Source organism: Eucyclogobius newberryi, unplaced genomic scaffold (genome assembly GCF_026437365.1).
Source record: "Eucyclogobius newberryi isolate DKJ021-1_F unplaced genomic scaffold, fEucNew1.0.hap1 SCAF_1, whole genome shotgun sequence".
In the NCBI taxonomy this organism is placed as follows: Eukaryota; Metazoa; Chordata; class Actinopteri; order Gobiiformes; family Gobiidae; genus Eucyclogobius; species Eucyclogobius newberryi.
The window spans coordinates 25,591,066-25,616,543 of NW_027315723.1; the positions used below are offsets into that span (position 1 = coordinate 25,591,066).

At 39.3% G+C, this 25,478-nt stretch overlaps 1 protein-coding gene across 3 annotated transcripts; it reads right to left on the reverse strand.

Moving 5' to 3' along the window:
• Nucleotides 1-473: 473 nt before the first annotated feature.
• Nucleotides 474-24,825, reverse strand: LOC140356428 (clathrin coat assembly protein AP180-like). Of its 3 annotated transcripts, XM_072441356.1 has the most exons (22): nucleotides 24,319-24,825; nucleotides 23,944-24,201; nucleotides 16,040-16,182; nucleotides 15,477-15,552; nucleotides 15,300-15,402; nucleotides 15,123-15,216; nucleotides 14,919-15,030; nucleotides 14,306-14,412; nucleotides 14,177-14,218; nucleotides 13,674-13,747; nucleotides 12,432-12,444; nucleotides 12,224-12,354; nucleotides 11,607-11,680; nucleotides 11,434-11,448; nucleotides 10,850-11,017; nucleotides 9,422-9,517; nucleotides 5,746-5,820; nucleotides 3,722-3,808; nucleotides 2,810-2,865; nucleotides 1,976-2,059; nucleotides 1,780-1,902; nucleotides 474-1,696 (listed from the first exon to the last, which is right to left on the reverse strand). In XM_072441356.1, exons 2-21 carry the CDS (start codon nucleotides 24,071-24,073, stop codon nucleotides 1,819-1,821), a joined length of 1,764 nt encoding a protein of 587 aa, XP_072297457.1. In that variant the 5' UTR covers nucleotides 24,074-24,201; nucleotides 24,319-24,825; the 3' UTR covers nucleotides 474-1,696; nucleotides 1,780-1,818. The 3 variants fall into 3 exon arrangements, 2 of the variants coding, with proteins under 2 accessions (XP_072297457.1, XP_072297445.1); XM_072441344.1 differs by lacking the exons at nucleotides 474-1,696; nucleotides 1,780-1,902; nucleotides 1,976-2,059; nucleotides 2,810-2,865; nucleotides 3,722-3,808 and having other exon boundaries at nucleotides 5,740-5,813; nucleotides 9,412-9,517; nucleotides 24,319-24,823; XR_011926074.1 differs by lacking the exons at nucleotides 474-1,696; nucleotides 1,780-1,902; nucleotides 1,976-2,059; ... (2 more) ...; nucleotides 5,746-5,820; nucleotides 10,850-11,017 and having other exon boundaries at nucleotides 9,411-9,517; nucleotides 13,668-13,747; nucleotides 24,319-24,819.
• Between the last annotated feature and the right edge of the window lie 653 nt (nucleotides 24,826-25,478).

Genomic DNA, 25,478 nt, shown 5'->3' on the forward strand with positions numbered 1-25,478 from the left:
ATTTTACAGTAAAAAGTACTACTTTTTGTTGTTTGGACCAACTAAGCAGAAAGCCTGAAGGCCAACAAAAAATTGGTCTGATGGCCATATTTGGCCCCCGGGCCACAGTTTGGACACCCCTGCGAAGCGTCTCCATGTTGATAAGAAGGCAGCAAAAAGTTACATAGTAGACCTTTACGGAAATGGTTGGTAGTAGTAAGTATTCAGTTTGTTTTGCTATAGAGAAAGTTTAAATAAATGTGTTGCTCAATTTAGCATACAAAAACAATGTATGGATTTCTAACTGTACTTGTACTGTTTAAAGAAAAAAAATGCTTTTTGTTGTTGGCTGTTGCTTTGAAGGATTGCAAATAAAACTGAAACTTTGCACTTTTAAAAAGTATAGTGTTTTAAAGGAGGAGTGTCTAAACATGATTTAAGAGTCGTTTTTGGAATGAATAAAGAACCCAAACAGAGATGAGTGATGAGCCGTGTTGGACCAGTGTATTTGTTTTTTATTGCATCTCATTGGACTCACATGCAGATGGGGAGAGGACGATGCCATCCACTGGAATAAAAACTCAACATTGCCTTCATATTCAACATTGTTTCCACATTCTTAGATATTTTTATGAACCATACTCTTTTTTTTATTTTCTTTGAACACTTTGTAATGCCACAATGGATTAAGATACAATTCACTTTGGAAAGAAACAATACACAGAACATCCAGCGTACTTGAGCGCTTTACAGCAAGAGTCCCCAAGACTTCAGCCACTGTCACTGCCACTGCTTTACAAAGGACCCAATGTAGACTCTCAACTCTTTCTCCAGACTTATTAATGTAGTACCAGGACTGACCAGCAGAGGGTGCAAGATATAACACTGCAGGTAAGATAACCCCCATACACATCTTTTATTCTGGGTTCTACAATGAAGTAAGTTTTTTTTTTGATCAACTTGCCTTTCTGTCTGACATAAAAGTGTTGCTGTAACTAAAATATATATTTTTTTCCCATTTCAAAATAAATAGTAAATTAAATATGTAAAATCTATACTTAAAATAGTCTACAATGCATACAATTTGAACAATGTTCACAATTTATCGCAGATTTAAAAACAATCATTGAAAATAAATAAAAGTAATAAAATGAGAACAGAAGTGGTCCTAGAAAGTCACAATTTGCAGTGCATTCTGTCACATTTGTCCGAAAGTCAACAGGAGGAGGATGGTTGCAGAGAAAGAACTGAGTTTAACGAATGATACTTTGCTCATGATAAGTTTGAGCGTGGAGTCGAAAGACTGGGCCTTGGCAGGTGAATTACACACACCACGTTTAACAACACTGTCCTCATCTGGGAAATGCGCAAAACCAACATATACGGTATGCACTGTTCAAGTCAGCTGATATGTGGACGTGGAGAATGGATCTACTTACACAATGATCTGTTTTTGTTAAGTTTTCCAGAGTATATTAAGTAAAGGTTAACACTGAGTTACACACACCCACACACACATAAACTGAATTTTGTTTTCTGTTTCTAGGGTTCACATTCACAGTTGTGCTACAACATTAGATAGGAAAAGGAGGGCTTTTAAGTAAGCCAGAGAGTGAAGTTAGTATAGATGATGGTTGATTGGCTGAAGGGGACAAAGGGGAGGCAGTGGGGAAGTGCAGACATCCATATCCACAGAGTTCCATACACATTGACAGACCTGCCGGCACATGACCCACAGATATATGAATATTAACCAAAATATTAGGCAAAATTACATCTTATAGGCAACATTAAACTTACTATACACTGACAATCACCTTTAGCGATCGCTTGTCCCGCCTACATGAAGTCCTTGATGTTGAGGTCATCCAGGGCATTTCTGGGAGGAGGGGGCTTTCTCGGACTCTGGGCAGCTCCAGACATCTAAAAGGAGAAATACTCAAGTTACACTTTCAGATTTATGTTATAAATGAAGGTATAAAGTGTGATATTGTACCGGTGCTCCAGGGGCAGGGGCTGCTCCGCCTGCTGGGAAGCTCGGTCTAACCATTGGCATCATGGGAGCTCCTGGTGCACCAGCCTTAAACATAAACACACAGTAAGTCTGGGAATAAATCAGTTTGACAGCCACTGATGGGAACGTTGTCCTGGAGAGTCCATTAATGTCCTTAGTTCGGGGTCATTATTGGACTGGACGGGGCTGATGGTCTTACCATACTGAAGCAGGGCTGAGTCCCCATAAAAGAAGGGACACCCATGGGACGCTAAGGGTATGAAGGGGGCATGGAGAGAGGAGCAGGTGTGGTGTTACTAAACTACACGTAACACACAAAATGCAAACATACAAAACATACAATGGACATGACCAGACCAACAGGACACAGCAAACTATTTTACAGTCTCTTGAATCATATTTATTTTAACTTCTAACATGCACCACGTGGTTATAACAGCAGAGGGAGGATGTCTAATGGAGCAGAGGTGACCCTAAATATACTAGTTTTGTGTAAAACACATATATTTTTTATAGACCAAGTTGGCTTTTTTCTTTTGTATTTTTGTAAATTTAATCATCAAAGAAGGAAGTAAAGCCAAAGAAGAAGCTGTTTCCAAGCAACAGTTTCACATTTAGCACTACGTCTGACACTTCATCATGCTCCAGAATCTCACAGAATAGTTTGGAAAACTATGTGTAACTGCTTTTGGTTTTGCTTTAATGACCCAAACATGGTTAAGTGTCCTGGATGTGGAACCTGGAGAGCCAGATGAAGTCTGTCTGTTGCTTCCATGCGCCTACACTCCATGCTATATAACACAGACAAACATTTACCATGGGGGCACCCCAACTGGGGGGAGCTACCTGAGGGGCTGTTCCCATTGTAAGATCTGCAAGACACAAAAGAATCAGTATTAAAAAAATATTTGTATGTAAAGAGAGAGAAAAACAACTCAAATAATTGCCATGGACACAGACATTTTGGGACATTATGTATTTTTGTACTTGTATGTGTACTTGTATTTTGTACTGTGTATATATATATATATATATATATATATATATATATATATATATATATATATATATATATATATATATATATATATATATATATATATATATATATATATTTGTTTCTTTCTTTCTTTCTTTCTTTGATAGATAGGGACATTGCATGGTAATGAACCTCTGCAACAGTTGCAGTGTAAATATACCAGACTAAAGCAGTACATAACTAGATAAAAGTCAGAAATTAGAAAGGGATTTATTGCCATTGTTAATGAACAGGATTAAAAAAACTAGGAACTTGCTTTGGTAGGTAAAACATACACAATGAATAATAAAAGGAGCATGCATAAATAATCAGAATTTACAAAAAATAAATAAACTTGGTCTGAATATATACACAATTTAGAGTTGGAATAGTGCAAGAGTGAACGGTGCAATGATGATTATTGGTTAAATAATTGTTAAAGTGGCTGTTAAGTGTTCATGAGTCCAACGGCCGAGAAAAAAAAAACTGTTTTGTTGTGGCAGGAGGTTCTGGTCTGGATGGACTGTCCATGTCCAGTGTGAGAAGGGTCAGCAGTGATCTGACCTGCTCGTCGGTCGGATCACAGCTGACATGTGTGTGCATGTGTCAGCTGCGTTTGGACCAATGTTGCATCGCAAAATATCCATTTCCTGGCTTATATTAAGAACAGTAGCACATGCAAAAGATGAGGATATCTAAGGACTACTTACTACTCGCCATGTTAGCCATGGAGGTGTCAACATCGCCTGCCTGAGGGTTCACAGTGGGCTTCATCACATCTCCTAATCCATCAAACACTACGGAGGGCACAGGCGCGGGCAGAGGGAAGGACAAGGAGGGGTTAAGCATTCCCCAAAGCAAGCAACTATCACGTGCATCACAACCCACACCCATGTACTACAGGGACTACCATGGCAACAACTCCATGACAACAAAGAGCGAAAAACGGCATCGCTGTCTGAGTGATGTCACCTTAAGCAGAACCAACCTCACTTAACATATGCATTTGCAGTAATGTATTTAAAGTATTTTGGCAACAACTGGAATAAATGTTTTAAAAGCAAAAACAAGAAACAATTTGTAACGCAGCTTAGTCTAGTCTAATTCATTGTGTCGCAAATAAAGTGGCCAAACAATGCAAAATTGTAATTTTTTTGCAAGCGTCTAGTAGAGAGAACAGTGCAGCAGAGCTCGCACTGCTGCAATGCAGTGCACTGTGGGAAATGAGCATGTTCAGAGAGAGAGCAAGGAAACTCACCCAATCACATGGCAGGAAGCAAGCAAAGAAGCCAGACCAAGAGCCAGACGGAGAGAAACGGCAAGGCAGAGGAAGAGTCAAAAGTGCAGATGCCAGAGAAAGAGAAAAAGAGTAAAGCAGTGATAACCGTGTGTGAGTGACAGAGAGGAGCCGGTCAGAGCCACACAGCAGCACTATTCTACACACAAGTGGACACACAACTTGAAGAGATGAAATACAAGCAAGTCAGAGTGTCAAAGTTAAGCTGGGCATGCTCACAGATGACACATGGAGAAATCATGCAAATGTACTGGTGAGTTCAAGCTAAGTCGACCCTACAACCACCAACCAACCAACACCACCAACACCACCACCAACACCACCACCAAAAACAACAACAACAACAACAACAACAACAACAACAACAACAACAACAACACCAAACTAAATGTGTAAGATACATTTAACTTACAAAACAAGTTTATTCAAGTTAAGTTAACTAAGGACAATGTCTGAAATTGAAACAAGATCTAAATTTATTTATTTTTTAAATGAAACAAAACATGTGAGAAAAATTTTAATATTCTGACACACTGTTAAAGGCGCAATGGACGATTTTTCGGCGATTTGAGAACGCAGGCGGAAGTGCGCATGCGCACTCCCCCGTGCGGACTGATACAACACACACGTGCGTTTGTTTATTAGTGCGACGGAGCGCATCGCATCTCTCGTCTCCCGTAGATTTCTGTCCACTTCTGCGTCAGCTCGAACTGTCTTTCTCCGTCTTCATTTTGCCCCGTACACTGAGGGAACTATATTATGATAGATCAATGCGCTTAGGCACGCGGAAACGTGGGCACGAGCCGCACGCGGCTGCAGGTGAGCGGTAGGTGCGTTTTATGATTGACACGTGGCAGTTGAAATTTAATAATTTTTAAAATCATCATGCTAATTTTTTATATAGAAATAACATACATTTTATTTGTAAAAAAATATCTTTTTTGTTTGAATCAAAGGGTTTGATTCAAATGTCTTGGTTTATTTTGTTGACATAATATGTCAACAAAATAAACCAAGACATATTATACATTTAAATTGTACCCATTTCTTTAGAGTTGAAAAAATATATATAAATCAGATTAAGAATTAGATATCAACAAATCCTTCTGTATGATTAGAATGTCTGGTGAATGTAGGAGGGCTCTTCGTGTCAGTATGGGGGGAAAAACAGCCTTTGAAATTCCAGTGGATTAAATGAAATGATGAAACATCTTTAGTGCCAATTAAATAGTGTTGTTTTCAATTTGGCCTGTAGTGCCTCAACTTAATTTTACCATGTATTGAATCTACTTCACTTCCAGTTTTAGCATGAATAATCTTGGTTTTGAATATTTTGCCATAAACCAGACTTCACATGCCCTCCATGTACTGTCAAACCCACAGTGACTTTAATGAAATGCTCACACTTCATGCATGTGGAGAGTATGTGCACATTACCTGACATGAGTTCGGCTCCAGGAGCAGCAGCGGCGGCGGGGGCAGGAGCGGCGGCAGGGGCATCTCCAGTGGACTCTGTCAGGTCAGCCCAAAAAAAGCAAGAGGAAATCCCATCGCAGCATTGGGGTAAAGAAGGGGAACAGTCAGCCTTCAGGAGCACACTTGTTAATGCTGAAAAAGTGTTCCAGAATTAGACAGACAAAAAATAAAATAAAGTGCCAACGTTAGTTAGTTTATTTAATGTAGTATTAGTAAATAACACCCAAGAGCTTTAATTTCAATCATTATTTCATTTTTGAACATCCTCAATTCAAAAGTAGTATTTTAGTAGTCGACTTGACAGCGATTCTTTTTTCTTTAGTCGACAAGTCAAAGGATGATTTCTATTATACATTGAGACTTGAAAATACATTATCAACCAAATAAAGTGTTAAAATGTGTTAACTGAAGGCTTTAAGATAGAGAATATTTATAAATAAAGTAAAATATTGATGAAATAGTTTATCCTTTTTGTTTTTATTGTATTGTACTGTTTTGGATTTTTTTTATTTTTTTTAGAGCCTGACTAGACTAGTCAATCAATCAATCAATCAATCAATCAACCAATCAATCTATCAATCTATCAATCTATCAATCAATCAACCAATCAATTGATCAATCAATCAATCAATCAATCAATCAATCAATCTTTGCAGCCCTATTTTGTATTATTCCCCCCCCATCTCTTACATGAGCAGCTCACACTTTCATATTGCCTGTAATAATTATATCACGTAAGTAAAGGTAGAAAAGTGGACTTTGCACATAGAGTGGTCAGCGCAATAGACATCACCCGACACGTCCAAAACTATTCTGCTTCTTTTTACTACAATCTATGATACAGCCACTGCAAGGGTAGTACAGTACATTACCCACCACCAAACAGGTTCATGATGTCTCCAGAGTCTAATTTTGCTGGTGGCGCTGTGGAGAGGAGGGGGGCGGGGGAGCTGAACACGTCCGCTACAGCGAGGGGCAGGTGGAGATGATGTTTAGATACTGGACACTGCAATCAACTCTTCTTTGTTTTCTGTGATTTTACATGTCACTCCAAAACAACCAGGGCAAACCAAACCATGCAGAGATCGTGAGTACTTTTAAAGCTGCAGGAGAGAGCGTCACGCCTTGTACTGCCAAGCAAAAAACAGGCACAGCAAGCCATATCTGAGAACACTGCACAAGTCAGACTATGAGGGCATACCTGCTGTAAACAAGTCAACGTTCGATGCGGGCGGGGTTTGGGCAAAGCTTGTGTCTGGCATAGAGTTAAAGATATCTACAAAAACATGCAAACCCAATTACTATATATAGAGTTCACCATGCCTCATCCTACAATATCAAGAGGCAGAACAGCAGTTAATTGGTTTGAGGAAACAATACAAATTTAAGTGCCAGTGCCTACAAAAGAAGCTTTTTATTTATTGAGTTTAAAGAAATGTTCAAATAATCTACAAGAATATGAAATGAAATGTTTCCCATGATTTTCGGTCTGAAAGGACATGCACACACATTAGATTATTGCTAGGAGTGAACTATCATTTATGTAAGCTTATTGGCTCCGGTTAACTTTAATGTATTCACTATTTTGAGATATAATATAAATGTGAGGCTAGTGTATATGTGTACTGTAATGTTTTCATAACTGTAAATAATACTGTGCTTGTCTCCATGGAGATAATGTTATTCCTTGGAGTGTGCCACAGTATGGCATTAAACCTATCTGTCTTGCCTTTATTCAATTAAAGGTTTTATTGCTGGAAATCTGATCTCTGACTTTGCCTGTTGGCATCACCTGCTTGTCTCCATGGAGATGAGTTTAGAGCCATATCATGGAGACTAGCAGGTTGCGTGGACTGTCCACCACTTTTTAAGAAGTCACCATATAATAAAAGAGGAATTAAAATATAAAATAAATCTGAGACCCTCTAATTTCCAGTCAAATCAGCCATTCTAGGAACAAAGAAACATGTTTTGTAGGCATTCCGCTTGGACTTTTCCCTGAATCAATTTTTTAGTAGTATTTACTTCAGATTTGAAATATCAAGACCCTACAAATGTGCAATCTACGGTCTGTCATTTCATATTTCCCAACAGCAGCTTTACTCCTCCAAAAAAAGAATCTAGGCAAGATTTGAAATAGGATTTTCCTTCAGCTTGTAACCCGGTATAAGTAAATAAGGCAGGCCCAAATTACAGTCCAGGCCTTTGTTTATAGTCCAAAGAGTTCAGAACCAGCTTCAGTTTTAATTGGGGGTCATTCTGTCATGCATTTTAGGAAAAATCAGCCCCCAAATTAAGGGTTGAACTACATGAACAAAATGCACATTCCACCTCTGCAAAGGCACCAGGCATGATTGATTACAAGCTGAACCGATCAGATCCAGGTTTGGTTTACCGCTGAACAGGTCGGTGGAGTGGTTAGCGTTGGGGGCGGAGATGGTGGCGGTGGTTGTGATGGTGGTGGAGGTGGAGTTGAAGAGCGGTGAGGGGGAGGGAGGAGGCTGGGAGGTAAAACACACGTCCAAAGAGCTAGCAGGAGTTTCAGAGTCCACTGACATCATGGAGAAAAGGTCTAGACCAGTGGACGCGCCGTTGGAGCTACCTTCTGATGGAGCGAAGGGGTCTTGGATGAGGAAATGGACAAATGGTAATTTTATGTTCAAATTAAAATGATATTTGATAGGGATGTAACAATAACAATAAGGTTCACAATAATATTGTGCTGTCAATGGAAGCTCTTGCTTAAATACATTTTCTTGTTGCATCAACAGCTAAAGAAACAGAGGGAACAACATATCATCATTTGCTCCATTTCAGTGCAGAAAACAAAGGCTTTTAAAAAGAAACGTTGTATATTTATAATTCTGTTAGCCTTTCCATAATATAAAAATAAAGATTGTACGGTGAAATTTTGATATTGTTACATGATTAATGTTTTATGAGACCAGAAGGATTTAAGTTACAGTGTAGATGTAGCTGAGGAGGAGGAGAATGAGTAATGAGTAGTAGGCAAAACAAGGGAGAGGTCTGAATATTTGGGAATCATCCACCAAAGCAAGATGCTGAGAAACAATTAAGTTACATCATTTTGTACCAAAACCTGAGCAAATGTCTCTTTAGCAACAAGAACATCCTCACTGTCTGCACACACTACACCGTCTGAGTTTGACCCAGCTTCAGACGAGTTATTGCCAATGATGGAAAATGTGAAAAGTAAACCAAGACACAAGCAGCTAAAAACATGCACAATAACAACTAAGCAGCTCAAAAGAATCTATTAGCAACTCTCTTCTCATTCACATAAGAAATAAATAAAACATGTTCTACGTCATGTACAAAAAGGTCTCTCTCTTCAAAAACAAAAATGGTTCAAAAACGCATCCCTGAGGTAAGGCCTTTATTAAAGCAAGAATTGTGTAGTGTACAATCAAAATATCATTGTCATTTTATCTCAAAGGTAATGTGACAATGTGAAAATGTCTGTTATTTGGTCATGATGTCAACAATTAACCCTTGATGTTTCTTCTCACAATAACCGTAACACTAAAATGTGATATGTTGACATCCCTACTTGTTATTTTGTGTAACGCCAGCATATACTCTTCTTATTCTCAAACACGGAGAGAGAGTCACCCACCGGCTCCGGCGGCAGCAGGGGCAGATGCGGCAGCAGCTCCGCCTTCAGCCGCAGCACCAGACGCCTCAGAGGCAGGAGCAGGTGTGGAAAAAGTGTCTGATGTTCACACAGAGCCAGACAGGAAACAGAAACATCACGCAAGAGAAACAGAGAGAGACAGAGGTTAAGCCAATTTCAAGTCCAAAACAGATATCAATCAGAAAGTGTGCAAATCAAGCTGCAGCCTTCTTGTGCAACATTCGTGATTGACAGGTGAATGAACGAATGAGAGTACAGACAGGAGGCACTACATTCAAGGCGGGTCTACTGCAGATTACACCCAAAGCAGTGACTAAGGCTGGTACAGCTAACCTTTTGTAGCTGTAGCCATAAGACGTACTGGGTTTGATAGATTTGCTTTTGTTGAGAAAAGCATATGGACTTATCAAACAAGATCCATGAGGGGAATGAACAGAGCAGATTTTTGTGCAAGCCAAGAGAAAGTGTGAGTGCAGTTGGAACAGGTTGCATTTTAGAAGTGTCCCACAAGTCATTAGCTAACATGATTTATGGAAGTGCATCACAAGGTTTCCTCTGATGATGCATCTTTTCTTGCAGGACACAGAAAAGCTGTGAATATATTTTGTCTATTTTCACCAATCAGGCAAAACATTTGACCACCCGTTTCTTAAAAGTTATTTACTATGACCACATGCCTTGTATGAACCCATTTGCAAGCAACTGTTGAACTAACAGGCTATAATAGTTTGTCTTTTGGACTGGTGATGCATGTCCAGAGTGAATACGGGCACTCAAGAGTTGAAGAATTGATTTTATGCCTGGACGGGGCTCAAATCGAACTGAAATTACGGCTTATTTAGAATGTGTCGCGTTTAGAAGGACTATGCATAGAATTACTGTTTTTAAACTTCACAAATCAGATACAGGAAATATTTGTAATTTATTTGTTGTCTATTGCAATCCAATCCATTGCAAAAGAAGGTTAAAGAAGGTTTTCAGAATACAGATGTTGTGTCTCCCATCTCAGAGCCTACAGCAGTTCTGAGGCTGCTCTCGTGTTCTTTTGCAACAGATGCCGCACAATATCAGCTAGCGTTCACTCAAGACATGCCTCATCTTCTTTGAACTTCTGAGAACACCCACATGAGATGCTCTGATCAATCACTTATAGTAGTCCTTTGTCAAACTCGCTCAAAACCTTGCAGTGCCTTATCCATGAAATGTGTTAGAAGCATATGCAAATCTTTCTATGTTTACTGTATCTCACCCACAAATAATCATGTATTATAGTTCATCGTTTTTCCCCTGTCCGTGGTCAATGTAATGCCTGATCGGCACCAACTTTGAGCATGCATTTATCTGTGTTTTCATACTGTGTGTTGAGCTCTCCAGAGCCTGTCATAGGCTACTCTCTGGAAGCCCACTGACCTCCCAACAGATCCATATTGGTGGCGCCTGGGGAGGTGACGGCTGCTGTGCTAGTGGGAGGAGCTAGAGGCGAGGCTTCTGCAGCTGCTGGTGTGGGCGTGGCTGCTGCCGGGGAGGGGGCGGGGTCTGCTGCCAGGGCGGGTTCAGCTAGCAACGAATCGCCCATTTCTGTAGGTGTCAGGGTATCCAACCAACCAACCAACCAACCAAAAAAACAATATCCCCCCCAAAAGACCAACCAAAACAATCCAAGGGAGTAACCGTAGAAACAAAATTAAAATCAAGAAAAAAATACATAAATAAATAAAATCATCCAATAAATCCAAAATTAAAATAGCCCCCGTTGGTAACCAAAAGCAGACAATGAAGAATGTGAAGGGAAGGGAGAGAAGGCAGAGAGAAACAAACACTAAGAGAACAGTTTTTGAGGACACGAACAGGGAGAAACCTAGCAACATAATGGAATTTTACCATATCTAAACATCACTAATATTAGGGTAAACATGAAATCTTGCTTTTTGGGTTATTTTTAAGTAAATCACTGGGTCAAGGGATGAAGATGTATGAAAGGTGAACAAACTTACCGGATCCAAGGAGGTCTGAGGACAGAAATAAAGAACAAATCAGTTCAGAAAAATCAAAGTGGAGACATTCATCTATGTGATTCTGGTACTTTGAGAAGCGAGCGTGGTGCATCATGAAGGATTAATCATTTCAACACTGCAAATAACTAGATTGTGTCAAATAGATTCCGTACCTCCCCATGACGTAGGTGCAGCGGATGGTTCTGAAGGGCCCGTGGAAGACAGTGGGTCCAGGTCCAACAAGGATCTACACAAAAAGAGGGTGAATTCAGGGCACTGGTACTAAACGCTTCTCTTTAATGTGCTGTATACAGGAAAACTACTACAATTAGAGCTGAAATGAATCCAAATTAATGTTTTCTCATGTTAACAGATCACTATTTTTAAATCAAAATCTATCTCTGTCTTATTAAAAACGAATAAAAAATACTTTAGATATGAATTTCTTAAACATGAACAATGCAGACTTTGAAATGTATTGACTATGAAAGAGTTTAACACAAAAACTAGTAAAACTACTTCTAGACGAGGATCAAATCTTTATAGTAATTATAGTAAAATGAGTCACGTTTAGGTGGTCCTTGCATAAATTCAAAATGCTAAAATGACTAGTGGGACAATAGGCTAAATGAAACTAGTTGCTTTGTGAAATTGTCAAACAGCTGGTTAGAGGATACACTTTTAACTAAATATTTAAACATTTTCATCCAGTAAATTCTCATAACAGATGCATCACAATATCTCTGTGCGCAGCTCTAACTACAGTGCAGTCTGGTTTATCAGCGCATACTCTTCGGCTGGTTCTGGAGCAGCAGGAGCAGCGGCGGCAGCACCGTCCCCAGGAGGAGGCTGCAGTGTGGGGACAGCGTTTGAAGATTTGGCTGGAGTGGAAGTTGGGGACACGTTGTTTGTTGGGGAACCCTGGAGTGCGCGGTAAAACAGACAACTATCAGTAACAGCAGTGGTGAAGAAAAGCAGGAAGAATGTGAAGAGCTTACCTTTGTTGGAGACCTAAATGAGAGAAGGAAGCAAGAGGAAATGCAGTTAGATGATGGACAACTTAAGAATTGAGCTCAATGTTGTTTAGATTGTCAAACACACACAAAAACATCTTTATCATGTGATCATATGAAGAGTCTAATTTCAAAGCAGTTTTCATTTGAAGCATTTCCCCAGTTGTTACTTGCATTAAAGCTGCAGGTGATAATTTTAGTTCTTAATTGAACACAAAATATGTTTTTCATCACAACAATACTTACACACTGGAGGAGGGCAATATTAACACACATTCTCAATACTGTTTGGAGGATAATGGTATTCAGACAATATTATCCTGGTTGTGTCCCTAGTTTAATCCTGATTTAGTCCTGTTTTAGTCCTTGATGAAGACCTGGTTTATTGAGCTTTGTTTTAGTCCTGATTTTATCACTGGTTTAGTCCTGTTTTAGTCTTTGATGGAGACCTGATTCTGAGTCTGGTTTTAGTCCTGGATTTTTCTTGTCTTGCTTGTCAATTCAACAGAAATGTGTTAAAACATGTCTTTAAATGTATTAGTTGAAGTATAAGTATCTGTAAATAGTCAAATTTAAAGTCATCAAAAAGTCATAAAAGATCATTATGCACACATTATTACAACCACATCCACAGTATAAATGTTTCGACATATTGCCCACCTCTACTACACACGAACACACACTACAGCAGCTACTCTAACTACTGCAACTACTCAACTAATAATATGTTCAAAAACTGTCACCTGCATCTTTAACGGTCATTTAATTTAGTATGATTTGTTACTAAACTCTTCATATCTTCAATCACATTGCATGACATGACGTGAAAATTAGTTACTGTGAACCAATATCCAAACATAATTGGTTGAACAGTACATGGTGCAAAACGGGTATTTATTCACATGAAGGTATGCTTCTTAAACCCGGGTACTGCATGTGAATAAGTACTTCAAAACGGGGAGTGGTAGTAGTACTTTTACGTGTGAATCTACACATTTTAAGAAGTTAGTGGTCAATGCCAAAGAAAAGGTGTGTTGCTCACCCTTCACTGGTGATTCCAAACGAACATAAAAAGGGATAAAAGAGAGGAAGGGTTAAGGAAACAGATTTTTATGCAAAATTAGGGTAATTCGTGATCCAGGAAAGTTGGGTTTGCAGCGGTCCTCTGCCTTTTTTGGTCAAACAAAACTTATTAGCAAAATAGATCGAATAATTCTTTACGCTCACCCCTTCTTTCCACCCTTTGTATCTTCCAGACCGTTCATGTGGGTTTCCAGTGACTCCAAGATACTGCTGGGAGCCTAACAGCAAATCAAAGAGACAGGAAATCAATAAATCACAGTGTGGCGCTTGTTTGGCTCGCTTTAAAAGACTGCATTGTACATTTAATCACAAGTAATAAAACCAAAAGAATTAACACAACAGAACACGCTTCAAGTAACACCAATTTGTGCTTTGTGAAGTTATTATGGACACAGCATCCTGCAAAACAGGCACTCGGCAAAGGCACGCGCTGTTTCTATGGTTACCGGTTCCTCGAGAGGTTTGAAAGGACAGTCTTCGTCGTCTGAGTCTGATAGATCCACCACTACACCCGGGTGGAGGCACTGAGCGGGATTTCATGGTCAAATAAGACAAAATGTTGTATCTGGACTTGTGCTTTTTAGTGAATGAGGTTTTTTGAAGAGGTGCGTTAAAAAACAGCCTCGATTTGGCATGAACTGACTTACATAATTGATGTCAGGAATGTCGTTTTTGTCAACTCCCACTGTCTGTGAAAGACAAAAAAGACACATTATTTCCCCATTGTAGCATGAACATAACTTGGGTGGAAAGATGAATAATATTTGGGTTATTACCTCAGCCTGCTTCATAAATTCGCCGATCTTTGTCACTCTGGTCAAAAACCTCTTGTAAATCTCCAAGCCCTCCTTACACTCACTCTTCTTCATTTTGAAGTATTTCTCTGTGGGGAAATTCATAATTATTTTTGAAAACATATTAAAATACAGTGACTTTTTTTAATTTGAATCAGCTATAACTGCTTTAACGGTGCATTATATAACTTTTCTGTTGGATTTTATAGTTTTAGTGCTCAAAAATACCTTGAAAATCATGACTTCTTACTGTGATCGGGGTCGTCTCTCCACAGATCTGACATGTAACTGGGCCTAGTGGTGTCACCTGCTTGTCTCCGTGGAGGTGGAAACACTTAATGCCATGAAGTGGATCACTCTACAAAGCAAAGCGATATCATCTCCATGGAGACAAGCAGGGGACGGACCCTCCACCAGAGAAGCTACATAGTGCACCTTTAAGCTTTTGTTGGCATTATTGCATTAGTTAGTGACGGCATTTGCTTTCCACAAACACACAGACCAATTATGCCATAAAAGCAAAAACAATCAACACATTTTATATTTTTGTCATTCTTTTTTAATAGAGAATAAAGGGCTTAACTACAATACTGACCTAATAAGTTGATGACGCCGTCGTTGTAGGAAGCAAAAAGTTTGACCAGATCCTTGAAAAGAAGCAAGAAAGCACCATTTATGATGCCATTGTTCAGCTCCTTTGGATGAACCTGAAAAAGAAAAAAAATGATTGATCACGTAACAATACAATGCTGGTTTTATTTCTTCTTTTTTTCTCGTTTCAATTATAAACGACACTCACATCAAACTCAAGCAGCGTGTCGATCTGCGTCTGCAGGACGGGCATGGCTTTCAACAGCTTCTCAGTGGTCATGGTCCTCATCACGCCCTCAGCACTGAAAACAACATTTGAACTGTTTAATTCCACTCTGAAACCACATTACAGCTCGGCGATCGCAGGTAGCTTTAAATAACCGACCCCTTCTTGACTCTGGTGAAGTCAAAAGCCATCTGGCGGTAGGCGAAAGCTTTCTCGTTCAGGTACCTCCCATATCGTCTGATGAAAGTGGACATGTCATAACCTAAATGCAATCAAAGTCACATTATTGCACTGGCAAATGTTATACGAGCAGATGATATTTTGCAGAATTATTACCGTGAGAGCCAGTTTTGTCAATGAAATTACTGAGGTTGAAAAGGGCAGTCCTGGAAGCCAAGTACTGAATGAATCTCTGAAGAGGACAGGAAAATGAGTCATTCAATAAAACCCAGAAAACCTTTTGAGAACAGAAACAGTGCATTTATACAGTTCAAATACAGTAGGATCGGTTGCTAAGCAGTTACTCTTCAAGCACAGCATTTGTGTAAACCTGAATTGGTTTTTCAGCGTAACCAATCTTGGAGCTCTTATCGTGAAACTATTTTTAAACACGATCGTTATTGTAATCAGAAACATAGCTGGTAGTTATAGCAACAAACAAGCAAAAGTCAGTAATTGGAAAGCTTCTGCATTCATGAGACGAGCTGCTACTTTATGTAATGATGAATACACATTGTGTCTTTACAAACTTATGACTAAACCAGGACTAAACCCAAAACTTAACCTGATCTGGATCAAGACTAAACAAGGACTAGAACAGGACCAAACCAAGTCCACACCAAGACTGAAAATGGCTCGATCTAGAACCACAGTGTGATAAAGACTGAGGGGTCACTCACCTCATTGCCGTGGATGCACAGATGATGGGTGGTGACGAGAGCCTTGAAGACCACCACCCAGCTGGCATTAGTGGACCTCTCGAAGAGTGTGTCGGCCATCTGAGGAATGTTCACATTGGTGGTGTTTGTGGCCGACACCAAGTCTGCAACACACAAACAAGCATTTATTACACTTAATAGTTTGTTCAATTTGTAACCACCTGGTTGTGTCCATGGAGATGTTATGGCTTTACCTAGAATGTTTGGCAGTAAATACATTTTCATAAACTTTGTGCTAATTTCCATCTGCAGCCTGTGGATAGTATGATGTTACATGTTTTACAAATACACTAAATTAAATACATTCAAATGCATTCTTCAATAATAATAACTAAATTCACTTGACCCTTAAAATCTTACCCAACTTTTGTCATTGTTGTAAACTGTGTGTTTACCCCTAAAGAGTATATTGTAAAAGCAGCACTGTGTGACCGCTGTGCACTGTGCTCTGTCCGCAGCGAATAAGAAAGTATTTTTCTCATAAACCTGGAAGAAAGAGACTGAAGCGGCGCTCTGATTGGCTGAGCTTCGGTGGTCCACCACAGTTTCAAAAAGGCTGCTCTAAACCTGTACACCTTCTTGAAAACAAAGGTATGTAGATATTAACAATGTGCCAAAGGATTTGTGAGAGCAAAGGATGAGTTAATCCATACTTCTGGTTTTGTGGTGTGAAAATCAGGTGCAGTACCTCAGCTTTAAAGGTCCCATAACATGCAAAATCGACTTTTCAGAGCTTTTAACCTTCTTACATTGCTATTTGTGCTTCATATATGTACCCAAAGTGTTTTTTTGATTGATTCCCACAGTTTTTAACTATAGTACAGACTATCTCCTTTCCTCGAATCTCCAAACTGACGGGCAGTGGGTGCAAGACCGTGTCATAAGGGCAAGCACGCGTCACCATCCCCCATTTTATCGGTTGTCACTCACTCGCGCGCGGACGGAGCGGCTTGCGGCGGAGCTGACAGCTCTTCAGCCCGGTGTAGGTGACCCGGGCATGCAGAGTCATGCACCGCCTGCCTGCGCTGGAGAATAAACGCTGTAGAATAATTTAGTAGTTTAGTAGTTAAGTAGTTTTAATAGTTTAGTTTTATTCAGCCGTAGAGCCTTTGATCAAAATTGGGACTTGTGAACCATGGGACCAGTGGGCTTGGAGATATCTGGAAGAGTTGTGATTTAGGCATAAAATATGGATCTGAGTTGATTGATCGCAGCTTTTCTAAATATCGACCTCTGTGTAGCTCGTCCAAGGAGTTTGTGGCCTCTGAAAGCTCTGGGGGCTCCATAATGTACGTTTGAGATCACTTTCCACGCTCTATCAGTGCAAAGGAACGCAACAAGTGACGGCAACGGATGACAAGGGGACCGGTCCCGTCGTCTTTCACCGCCGCTAGAATCGAAAACATGATTATTGAGTTAGTTTGTGCCCCACCCCCACCGTCTCCGGGGTGGGCGGGGCACACACGCGCTCTCTGAGACTACGTCACGGGTGGGCGGGGGGGACACGCGCTCTGAGACTACGTCACAGGTGGACGGGGCACACACGCGCTCTGAGACTACGTCACGGGTTGGGCGGGGGAGCCAGATCGCTCTTCGCAAGGGTGGGGGCGAATATCAAACCAAGCCGTCTGCATTTCCGGGTTGGTGAGGGGGTCCAAGGTCTGGGTGATATTTCTTAACTATTATGTTAAGGGTGTTGCACAACCCTTATTATTATCAATTATACACTTAGGATAGACTACGAAACGTGAAAAAAGCATGATATGGCACCTTTAATGTATGCTACCTAACGGTGAATATATCACACAGTGCTGAGTGTACATGTTCATGTTGTGATACATAACCTTCTCCTGTATCTGTCTCCTGCTTATATCCTAACTGAGTTAGACCAAGTCATGATTGAGGTTAATTTGCAAATGTTGCTGTAAGTGTAGAACGGCTGTGATTAAAGTTTGATTAGGCAGGACGACCTAATGTTCAGTGCAGAGCTCCAGACACACCAGAGAATATAAAGACAGAGGACGACCTGCTGCTCATACAAAGTGGTTTCACGGCACACACATTTACTGAAGTCAAAAACGCTTTGTCATCTTCAAATCTCTACATCAGATTATTGTATCAGTAGAAGAGGGTAGAGCTCAGGCAAAGAGGCTTGTAGCGTTTCTCCTCTTTCCTTATAGTGGCAACTAGAAACAACTAGAATCTCCACAAGTAAGGCAAACATGGCAGTGTTAATACACATTTATAATACAATACTGTTTGGAAGGATGTTGATAATCAGACGTTATTATGTGTTATGATATTAGGCCTGTTTTAGTCTCGCTTTAGTCCTGTTTTAGTTCTTAGTGAAGACCTGGTTAAGTCTTTCTTTAATCCTATTTTAATCCTTGATGAAGAACTGGTTTAGTCTGCCTTTAGGCCTGTCCTGTTTAGGTCCTTGCTTAGTCTTGCTTTAGTCCTGTTTTAGTCCTTGTGTCCTTGTCCTATGTGTCTTTAAATGTTTCTGTGGAGGTTTAAGTGTCCAACAAATGCAAATGGACTTCAAAAATATCAACTTTATCCTGTTAAATTGGGTCTCTAAATCAGATTTGTTCAGCATTTTCTGGTTCTGGATAACAGTCATGAGCCAATGTCTTTGTTCAGGTTGAAACACAGACGTATTGGTACAGAAGTATAGTATTTAGTATAGATTAACATTCATACGAAGCCTTCTCACACCAATTTATTTATATAGCTAGCATAAAAATCGATCTTTCTTGCAATGAGTTGGCTATAGAAACTCATTTTAGTCCAATACTCTGAAGGGCGAGTGTTTTTGTGCGCGACGCTGCGATGTGTTATTGGCACATGTTCCTGATAATGGAGGGATAAGAAGGCTATTATATTGAACCAGGCCTTGCACCAATATAGGCAAGACGGATCTGGAGATAGAAAACGCACACATCTCAAGGTGAAAAGAGGGAGATTGTGACATTGTGAACAGTGTGAAGAGGCCACAGTGAAGGACAAAAGACGGGGGACAGACCGGACAGGGGCTTGTAAACAGATTAGCGTATTTGTGATCGCAGACATCTCTTAGCCCCTCCCCCAAAACAGTCAAACTACACCTGTCTTTACAATGACCACATAATACGTCACTATATCAGGATTTGTTACGAGCTTTTTGTGAAAGGCATGCACAACTTTAGATACTGGAAAATACAAATCTATGTAGTTAATCTGCCAGTAGTTTTTTCTTATATATCTTATTTAGTACAGACATAATCAGGATCTTCTGTTTTACAAGCTTAATATAGACGGAGAATTGTCAGAAATCTGGCATAGCAAAAAATAGCAAAAGGAACAAAATACAGTAGTCAAAAACACAAACAACTTATACTAAAGTTGCGTTATAAAATGTATATGCATATAAAAGTTATTAGTTTAGCTTATTTTAGTTTAGTGTAGTTTAGTTGCCATCAGGGATGTCACAATATAAAATGTTTGTGTTACGACTATTGAGAAAAAATATCACTATTCCCGATTATTACTGAGACTGTGTGAAATCTCACCCAACACATTACTATTTCTCAATTTTGTGACCAGCTTTATGAAATTGAATGAATCTGAATGTCAAAATAAAGTAAATGTGACCAACACAGCCAGATAAAAACATACTTTATATTCAAATATATTTTTTAAACTATGGATTGAATTAAAACCACTTAATTTTGGTTCTAAAATAGTAACTATTATTAATTTGTAGTTCTTACGATTATATTGTGACGTAAATATTTCACTTTAGTTTAGTCATCAGACTGGTTTCTACAAATATATCCTAACTGTCTGGTTTTACTGAAATTATGTGAACAAAAAATGTTGTATGTTTAATAATGTATTTTTATGTATCAATAAACAGAATATTGGGAACATTATCTACTTAATTCTGCCTCTAAATGTGTATATTGAGGTTTTTCTGTCATATTAAAAAAAAAAAAAAAACTGGTCTATTCCACTCTACAGCAAAAATCCAAACTATCACACAAAACTAATATTATTACATAAGATTATTGCGTGGCAGCCACAGTGAACATTCTACTCTTCTGCCAAAACACATCTGTCCTATCGTGCTCTAAATGCACACATCTACAGTACATCTACAAGCATTTATAGGTGTCATAATTGAGCTTTGGTGTTGTTTTTGCCAGAAACCTCCATGGCCTCTGTGTCTGTGTGCGCCTAGGATTGGCCGAGCTAAATTAAGACTCTTACGGTAATCCACGACACACACTACAGTTCTGAGAACATTTAACCCGTTTACATCAGTGTGTTCTGCTGGGTTGGAATTGTTTTAGGTTTAAAAAGAAGGTGAAATCGTATTTGAATAAGAAATGGCTCTTTGTGTTAATTGTACATACTTAAGAATGTATTGGAGGACTTTGGGCAACAATACACATGAAATACGTAAATATATTGGAAATAATTGACACTATACAATAATAGTAAACAGATTTTTTTTTGTCTTGTAGCCGAGTTAGTGTGAGATAAAGATTAGGGGATAAAAAGTTTGGAGCCACAGGTTTTGACCTCTACAAACATGTTCTGAAATGCAAGGGATTCTTCTTAGTTTATCGTTTTTTGTTTTCTCTTGTTTTATGTTTAATGATGCACAGAACATAAATTAACCTAATCACAATCGCAATACAAAAGATTGACTTTTTTCCTCCAAAATCCTGCAGCAGCCCATTGCCTCCTGAAACGTCTGCAGTTCAGAGAGTGGTCGTCTTGTTATTCTCTCGTGTAGTTGAGTGTCTGACTCCCGGTAATACTGAGAAGCCGAGGGATCAGGTGTTTTAACTTTCTTCACACTGATCACGTGACTCCAGCTGTGTCAACCATGTGACCATCTCTCCAAGCGTGTGTGACCTCAATAACTATTTTACAGGGAGCTGATTTGAGGCATGGGAACGAAACAAATAACCACTGGCCTGCAATGTCTTAGTCACTTAGTGTTTTTAACTGGTTGTAAAACATAGTTGCATTACATCAGAGATTGTGTATTATGCAGATTATTCTGTGAAATTGACAATAGAAAAGATGTTCATCAACAGCATCTTTTATTTCCCTTGGTATCAATAAAGTTATATATTGCCTTTTTGTCTCGCTCTCTTGCTACTACTTGCTTTATATTTGTATCATTTATCGTCCTTGTGAGAAATATAGCTTAATACTCGACTAGTCAAATTATTACTTCTGTTGAATAGTGAGGCATTTTAAATGCAGAAGCAACCAAATAAAGGTTGAAATATCATGACTAAAGGCTTCTAGACGGAGAATATTTACAATTAAAATGCAGTATTGATGAAAATCAGAAATCGTTTATTTGTTTTGGAGATTTAGATTTTTTTTTTAATACACATTGTCTTTGTTAGAAAACAGACTTTTTCTATGTGTGTAAAGTCCAGATAATGATTACCAATAACAAAACACGATCACGATTAGTCAATAGTGAGATAAAAAACAACAATTTGGAACATTTCCGTTAATTAGTTAAATACAACCACATAAATCACAAACAAAACACATAATATCCATGAAGTAAGAATAAATATGGAAGAACATTTTACTTTAAGATAACAATGATAAATATTTACGCCTAAAAGAGAATCTCACTGGAAAACACGATGCACAAACCAAATGACCACATCTCATTCTCTCTGTCATCGCCGGTCCAGCCCCTTCAATCTGTTTCCATGACAACCACGCCTCACTATCTATATCACATAATGACTCCTCCTCAGGGTTTGACATAAAACAACACCAGCTGAATCAATGGACAAGTGTACAATGTGCATTAGTAATTACCGATCGTATAGATATATAGATCAAAGAAGCCGGTATCTGCTGTTTGAGGCTGAGCGTTCTCCCTGGAAACTAGCAACAGACACAGTGTCCTACTTACTGGAAGCATATTTAAAAAGGCTTGCCCTAGAAATTAGAAACACATTATAGGTATTTATAGATTCATTTCAGAACAAAATCGAGAGGAACTTATATTCTCTTCACTTGAATGATCTGAACCGTCACAACACATTTCTTAGTCTTGGATGGTAAATGGCAATTATAATTACGAATAAACACGGCCTCGTACAAAACCGCAGAACCAGGAAGTTTCATTGTGGCTTTAGAATCGTCACCTTTGGCGGTGTAAATAATGCAAGGCAGTCATTGGCTGATTATTCAATTATTCAAAAGGGAGCGGATCACAAGATATAAGGCCTCGGTCCAAGACACGGGACCAGACTTGCCCTGGACGCTGCAACATACGATCAGCCGAAGCACTTCTTCTTATGCACTCTGAGTCAGACTTGATGCCACAGTGATTACAGAGGTCAATGGTGATTTATCATATGTGAAGTCTGCTGTCAATGGTGTCAATAAAGCTGTGACAGGGTTTTTATGCATTCCATTACATATTTAAAACGTTATTACTCTAGGACCACATCTGCCAAAACCCACAAAAACTAAGCAAAAAGGAGACAGCAGTACAATATTGTTGGACAGAGGAAAATAACCTATTCATTGACCCTTTGTTCTTGTGAGAATGTCATGAAATGGAAATAGAAATTTGGCTGCTTCTAGAGGTTGGAGGTGATCAAATAATTCATAATATCACATTTGTTGTTTTAGAAATATGCAAAATGAAAATACCAAGTACATCATCTACGATTAAAACTATTAAGAATGACCAAAAAGATACAGAAATCTGTATAAAGTGGTATTTCCGCCATTTTCTAGATCATTTTATGGACTGTTTATGCAATACTTGAACCTCAAGCCAGACATTCATAGCACATTTTTACACATTACTGATGCATTGTTAAAATATTATCTGAATATTTTTATCGAGACAATGCATATTTATAAGCAGAATCTTCCGTTTGATATAATTCTGTTTAATTTCGGCTGATTTTCCCTGAAACGTTTGATTAAAATTTCTCTCAATTCAAATTTGAATCTGTTTCTGAACCTTTGGAGTACAAATAATTGGCTGGACTCTTTGTGAAGCTGAGACTCTCCAGTTTTGGTTTCTGTTGTTTGATTTACATTAATTATAAGTGAAAAAAGCTCTGCACAGACTCTTTTCAGACGAGTAAAGCTGGTGTCTGGATGGTCTGATAGACAGGGGACTGAGCATTAGATGGGGTTGTAACAAAGTAATTCATATATTTTTTTAAATATATATTATTTTAGGGCATTTTTTTATTATGAGTTTAGAGTACAAACTGACCCTGATTCTTCCCAGATTGGTTGATTTGACTGAAAATACGTGAGTTATAGCTTGATAGTTATTTTTCATCAGATGCTGGACAAAATGGAATAAATGTAGATTTCTATACAGTATGTTTTTAAAGAGACACATACACCAAATGGAGCTTGATAACTGTATTAATTATAGCTTGCATGTATCATGTGTTTAGTCAACAGAACATTTTCAAGGTAAGGTGATTTCATGTGATGTTTATCATTATTCTACACAAACCAGCTCTTTCACTCTTTCATGATCCATTCATTCAAAAGTCACAGATAATGCCACGATTTAACCCTGTGACACTATCAGTATCAATCATAATGTATAAAGGCCAGTGGGGTCATCACCACGGCTACATCAATTCATTATTGCCACCCCACTCCTTAAACCAAAGACACAATAAAGCTAATAACATGGTGGGCTGGGATGTGGTTCGCTGCACACACTCCCCATGTGCTACAGAGAGTAAACGAACGTGCTGTGTTACACCGACAGAGTAGGAGAGGCCTCGCGTGCTTTCGGGGCTCTGTACAGTGAGATTCAGTGGAAATATGCAGAGGAACTGTGCACTTACATTCCAGGTGCTTCTTCTTGGGCGGTGACACCTCATGAGTAGTGGCTTTGCACACAGCCCGGGCCATATCTGATCCCGTGAGCTGGTACTGCGCAGCGGCGATGCGATCCGTGAGCGTCTGCCCCGACATTTTCTCTCCGTCAAATCGACCACCACCAGGAATGAATTTGAACCGCTATACGGCAGGGGGGGAAACACGTCTTCCTTCTCTTCTCTCTAGCTGCGCTCCCAGTCGTCTCCACTGCAGGCCCTTGACCTCTGTATAAGCGCAAAGAGGGACAAAATGAACGCTCCTGAATCGAGATAAAAGCTAATTTTCGCCGCAAATGGAGTGGTCACGTGGATAAGCATGCGTTAAAACATATTCAGACTCACAAACGAGGCGAATTCCCCCACAGCTCGTCCCGCTAATGGCTACGATCGTCCACTTGTTCAGCACCTTGGACAGCTAAAGCCACTCGGTTATGTAACACTGCCGCTGGCACTGGAAGCGACTCCCACTACAGCCAGGAGCACTACGAGGCAAGCGATGCGCTAAAAGGCTCCACTGATCACAAATACAACGTAACCAATTGACAAGATGCAAATAAGCACGGCTTGGATCGGTCAAATATCCCGTTTGGAGGAGGGGGCATCAGGGTTGGCTGACTTTCCCCTCGTGTCAGCGCAAGGAAAAGAACTCCTTCAAAATAACAGCACCGCGGAGAGAGAGGAAAAATGTCTCCGGGATTTTCTCTCTTTTTATTCTATTTCATCAAGTGCAGTTCAAGAAGACGTATTTCTTCTTTTGTTTCTTTTTTTCCGGAGCTCAGCTCGATGCAAAATCCCCACCTCTCCCGGAGGTGCCGCTGACACTGCGCACGGACGGAGCAGGGAACAGGAAAGGACACAATCTCCTCTGCTTCCTCTTCGCCCCCATGTGGTTTGTTTATATATTATATATATTACAGGCTTGTAAGAACTAAGTGCTCGTGGTGCAATGCTAGTTTGCTTTGGATATAACATTCCTTGATTTTGAAATGTTTGAAGTCATCAAATTATCACAACAGAGTCGTGACAAGCCCCTGTGGTATAAGAATGTAGACTACTTTTATGATCATGATCATTCTCAGATTGAGAAAAACACTTCCAAACGTTTTGTTTTCTCTAAAAACGGTGTCCAGGTGAATAGTCTATATAGTTTTAAATTGTTAATCATTATGGCAACTACAACTACTACTACTACTACTACTACTACTACTACTACTATAATACCAGTGCATTATTTCTTTTAAGAACGTTCCAAAAAGTGTATTTGGCCACAGCTAATGTTTTTGCCATCTCGTTGATGGGTTTGCGTCTCATCATTCTGAAACATTTCATAGGATGGACGATCTAGAAACAATAGTTTAGATCAAAATGAACAAACTGACGTAATTAATTGATTCTGCAGGACTGGATGAGCCTCCATCATGGATCTATTATATAATATATTATATTATATTATATCTTGGTCCTCTTGGGGAAACCCTGCAGAAAGAGCGGCCGCGGATATT

What these genes read in the sequence shown, in the direction of transcription:
- LOC140356428 (XM_072441356.1), bottom strand. Translation starts at nt 24,073, where the DNA reads ATGTCGGGGCAGACGCTCACGGATCGCATCGCCGCTGCGCAGTACCAG. An exon ending in TTCACCAGAGTCAAGAAGGG is followed by an intron (nt 15,217 to 15,299) that starts GTCGGTTATTTA and finishes TGTTGTTTTCAG; the next exon opens with TGCTGAGGGCGTGATGAGGA. An exon ending in ACATTCCTGACATCAATTAT is followed by an intron (nt 13,748 to 14,176) that starts GTAAGTCAGTTC and finishes ATTTGCTGTTAG; the next exon opens with GCTCCCAGCAGTATCTTGGA.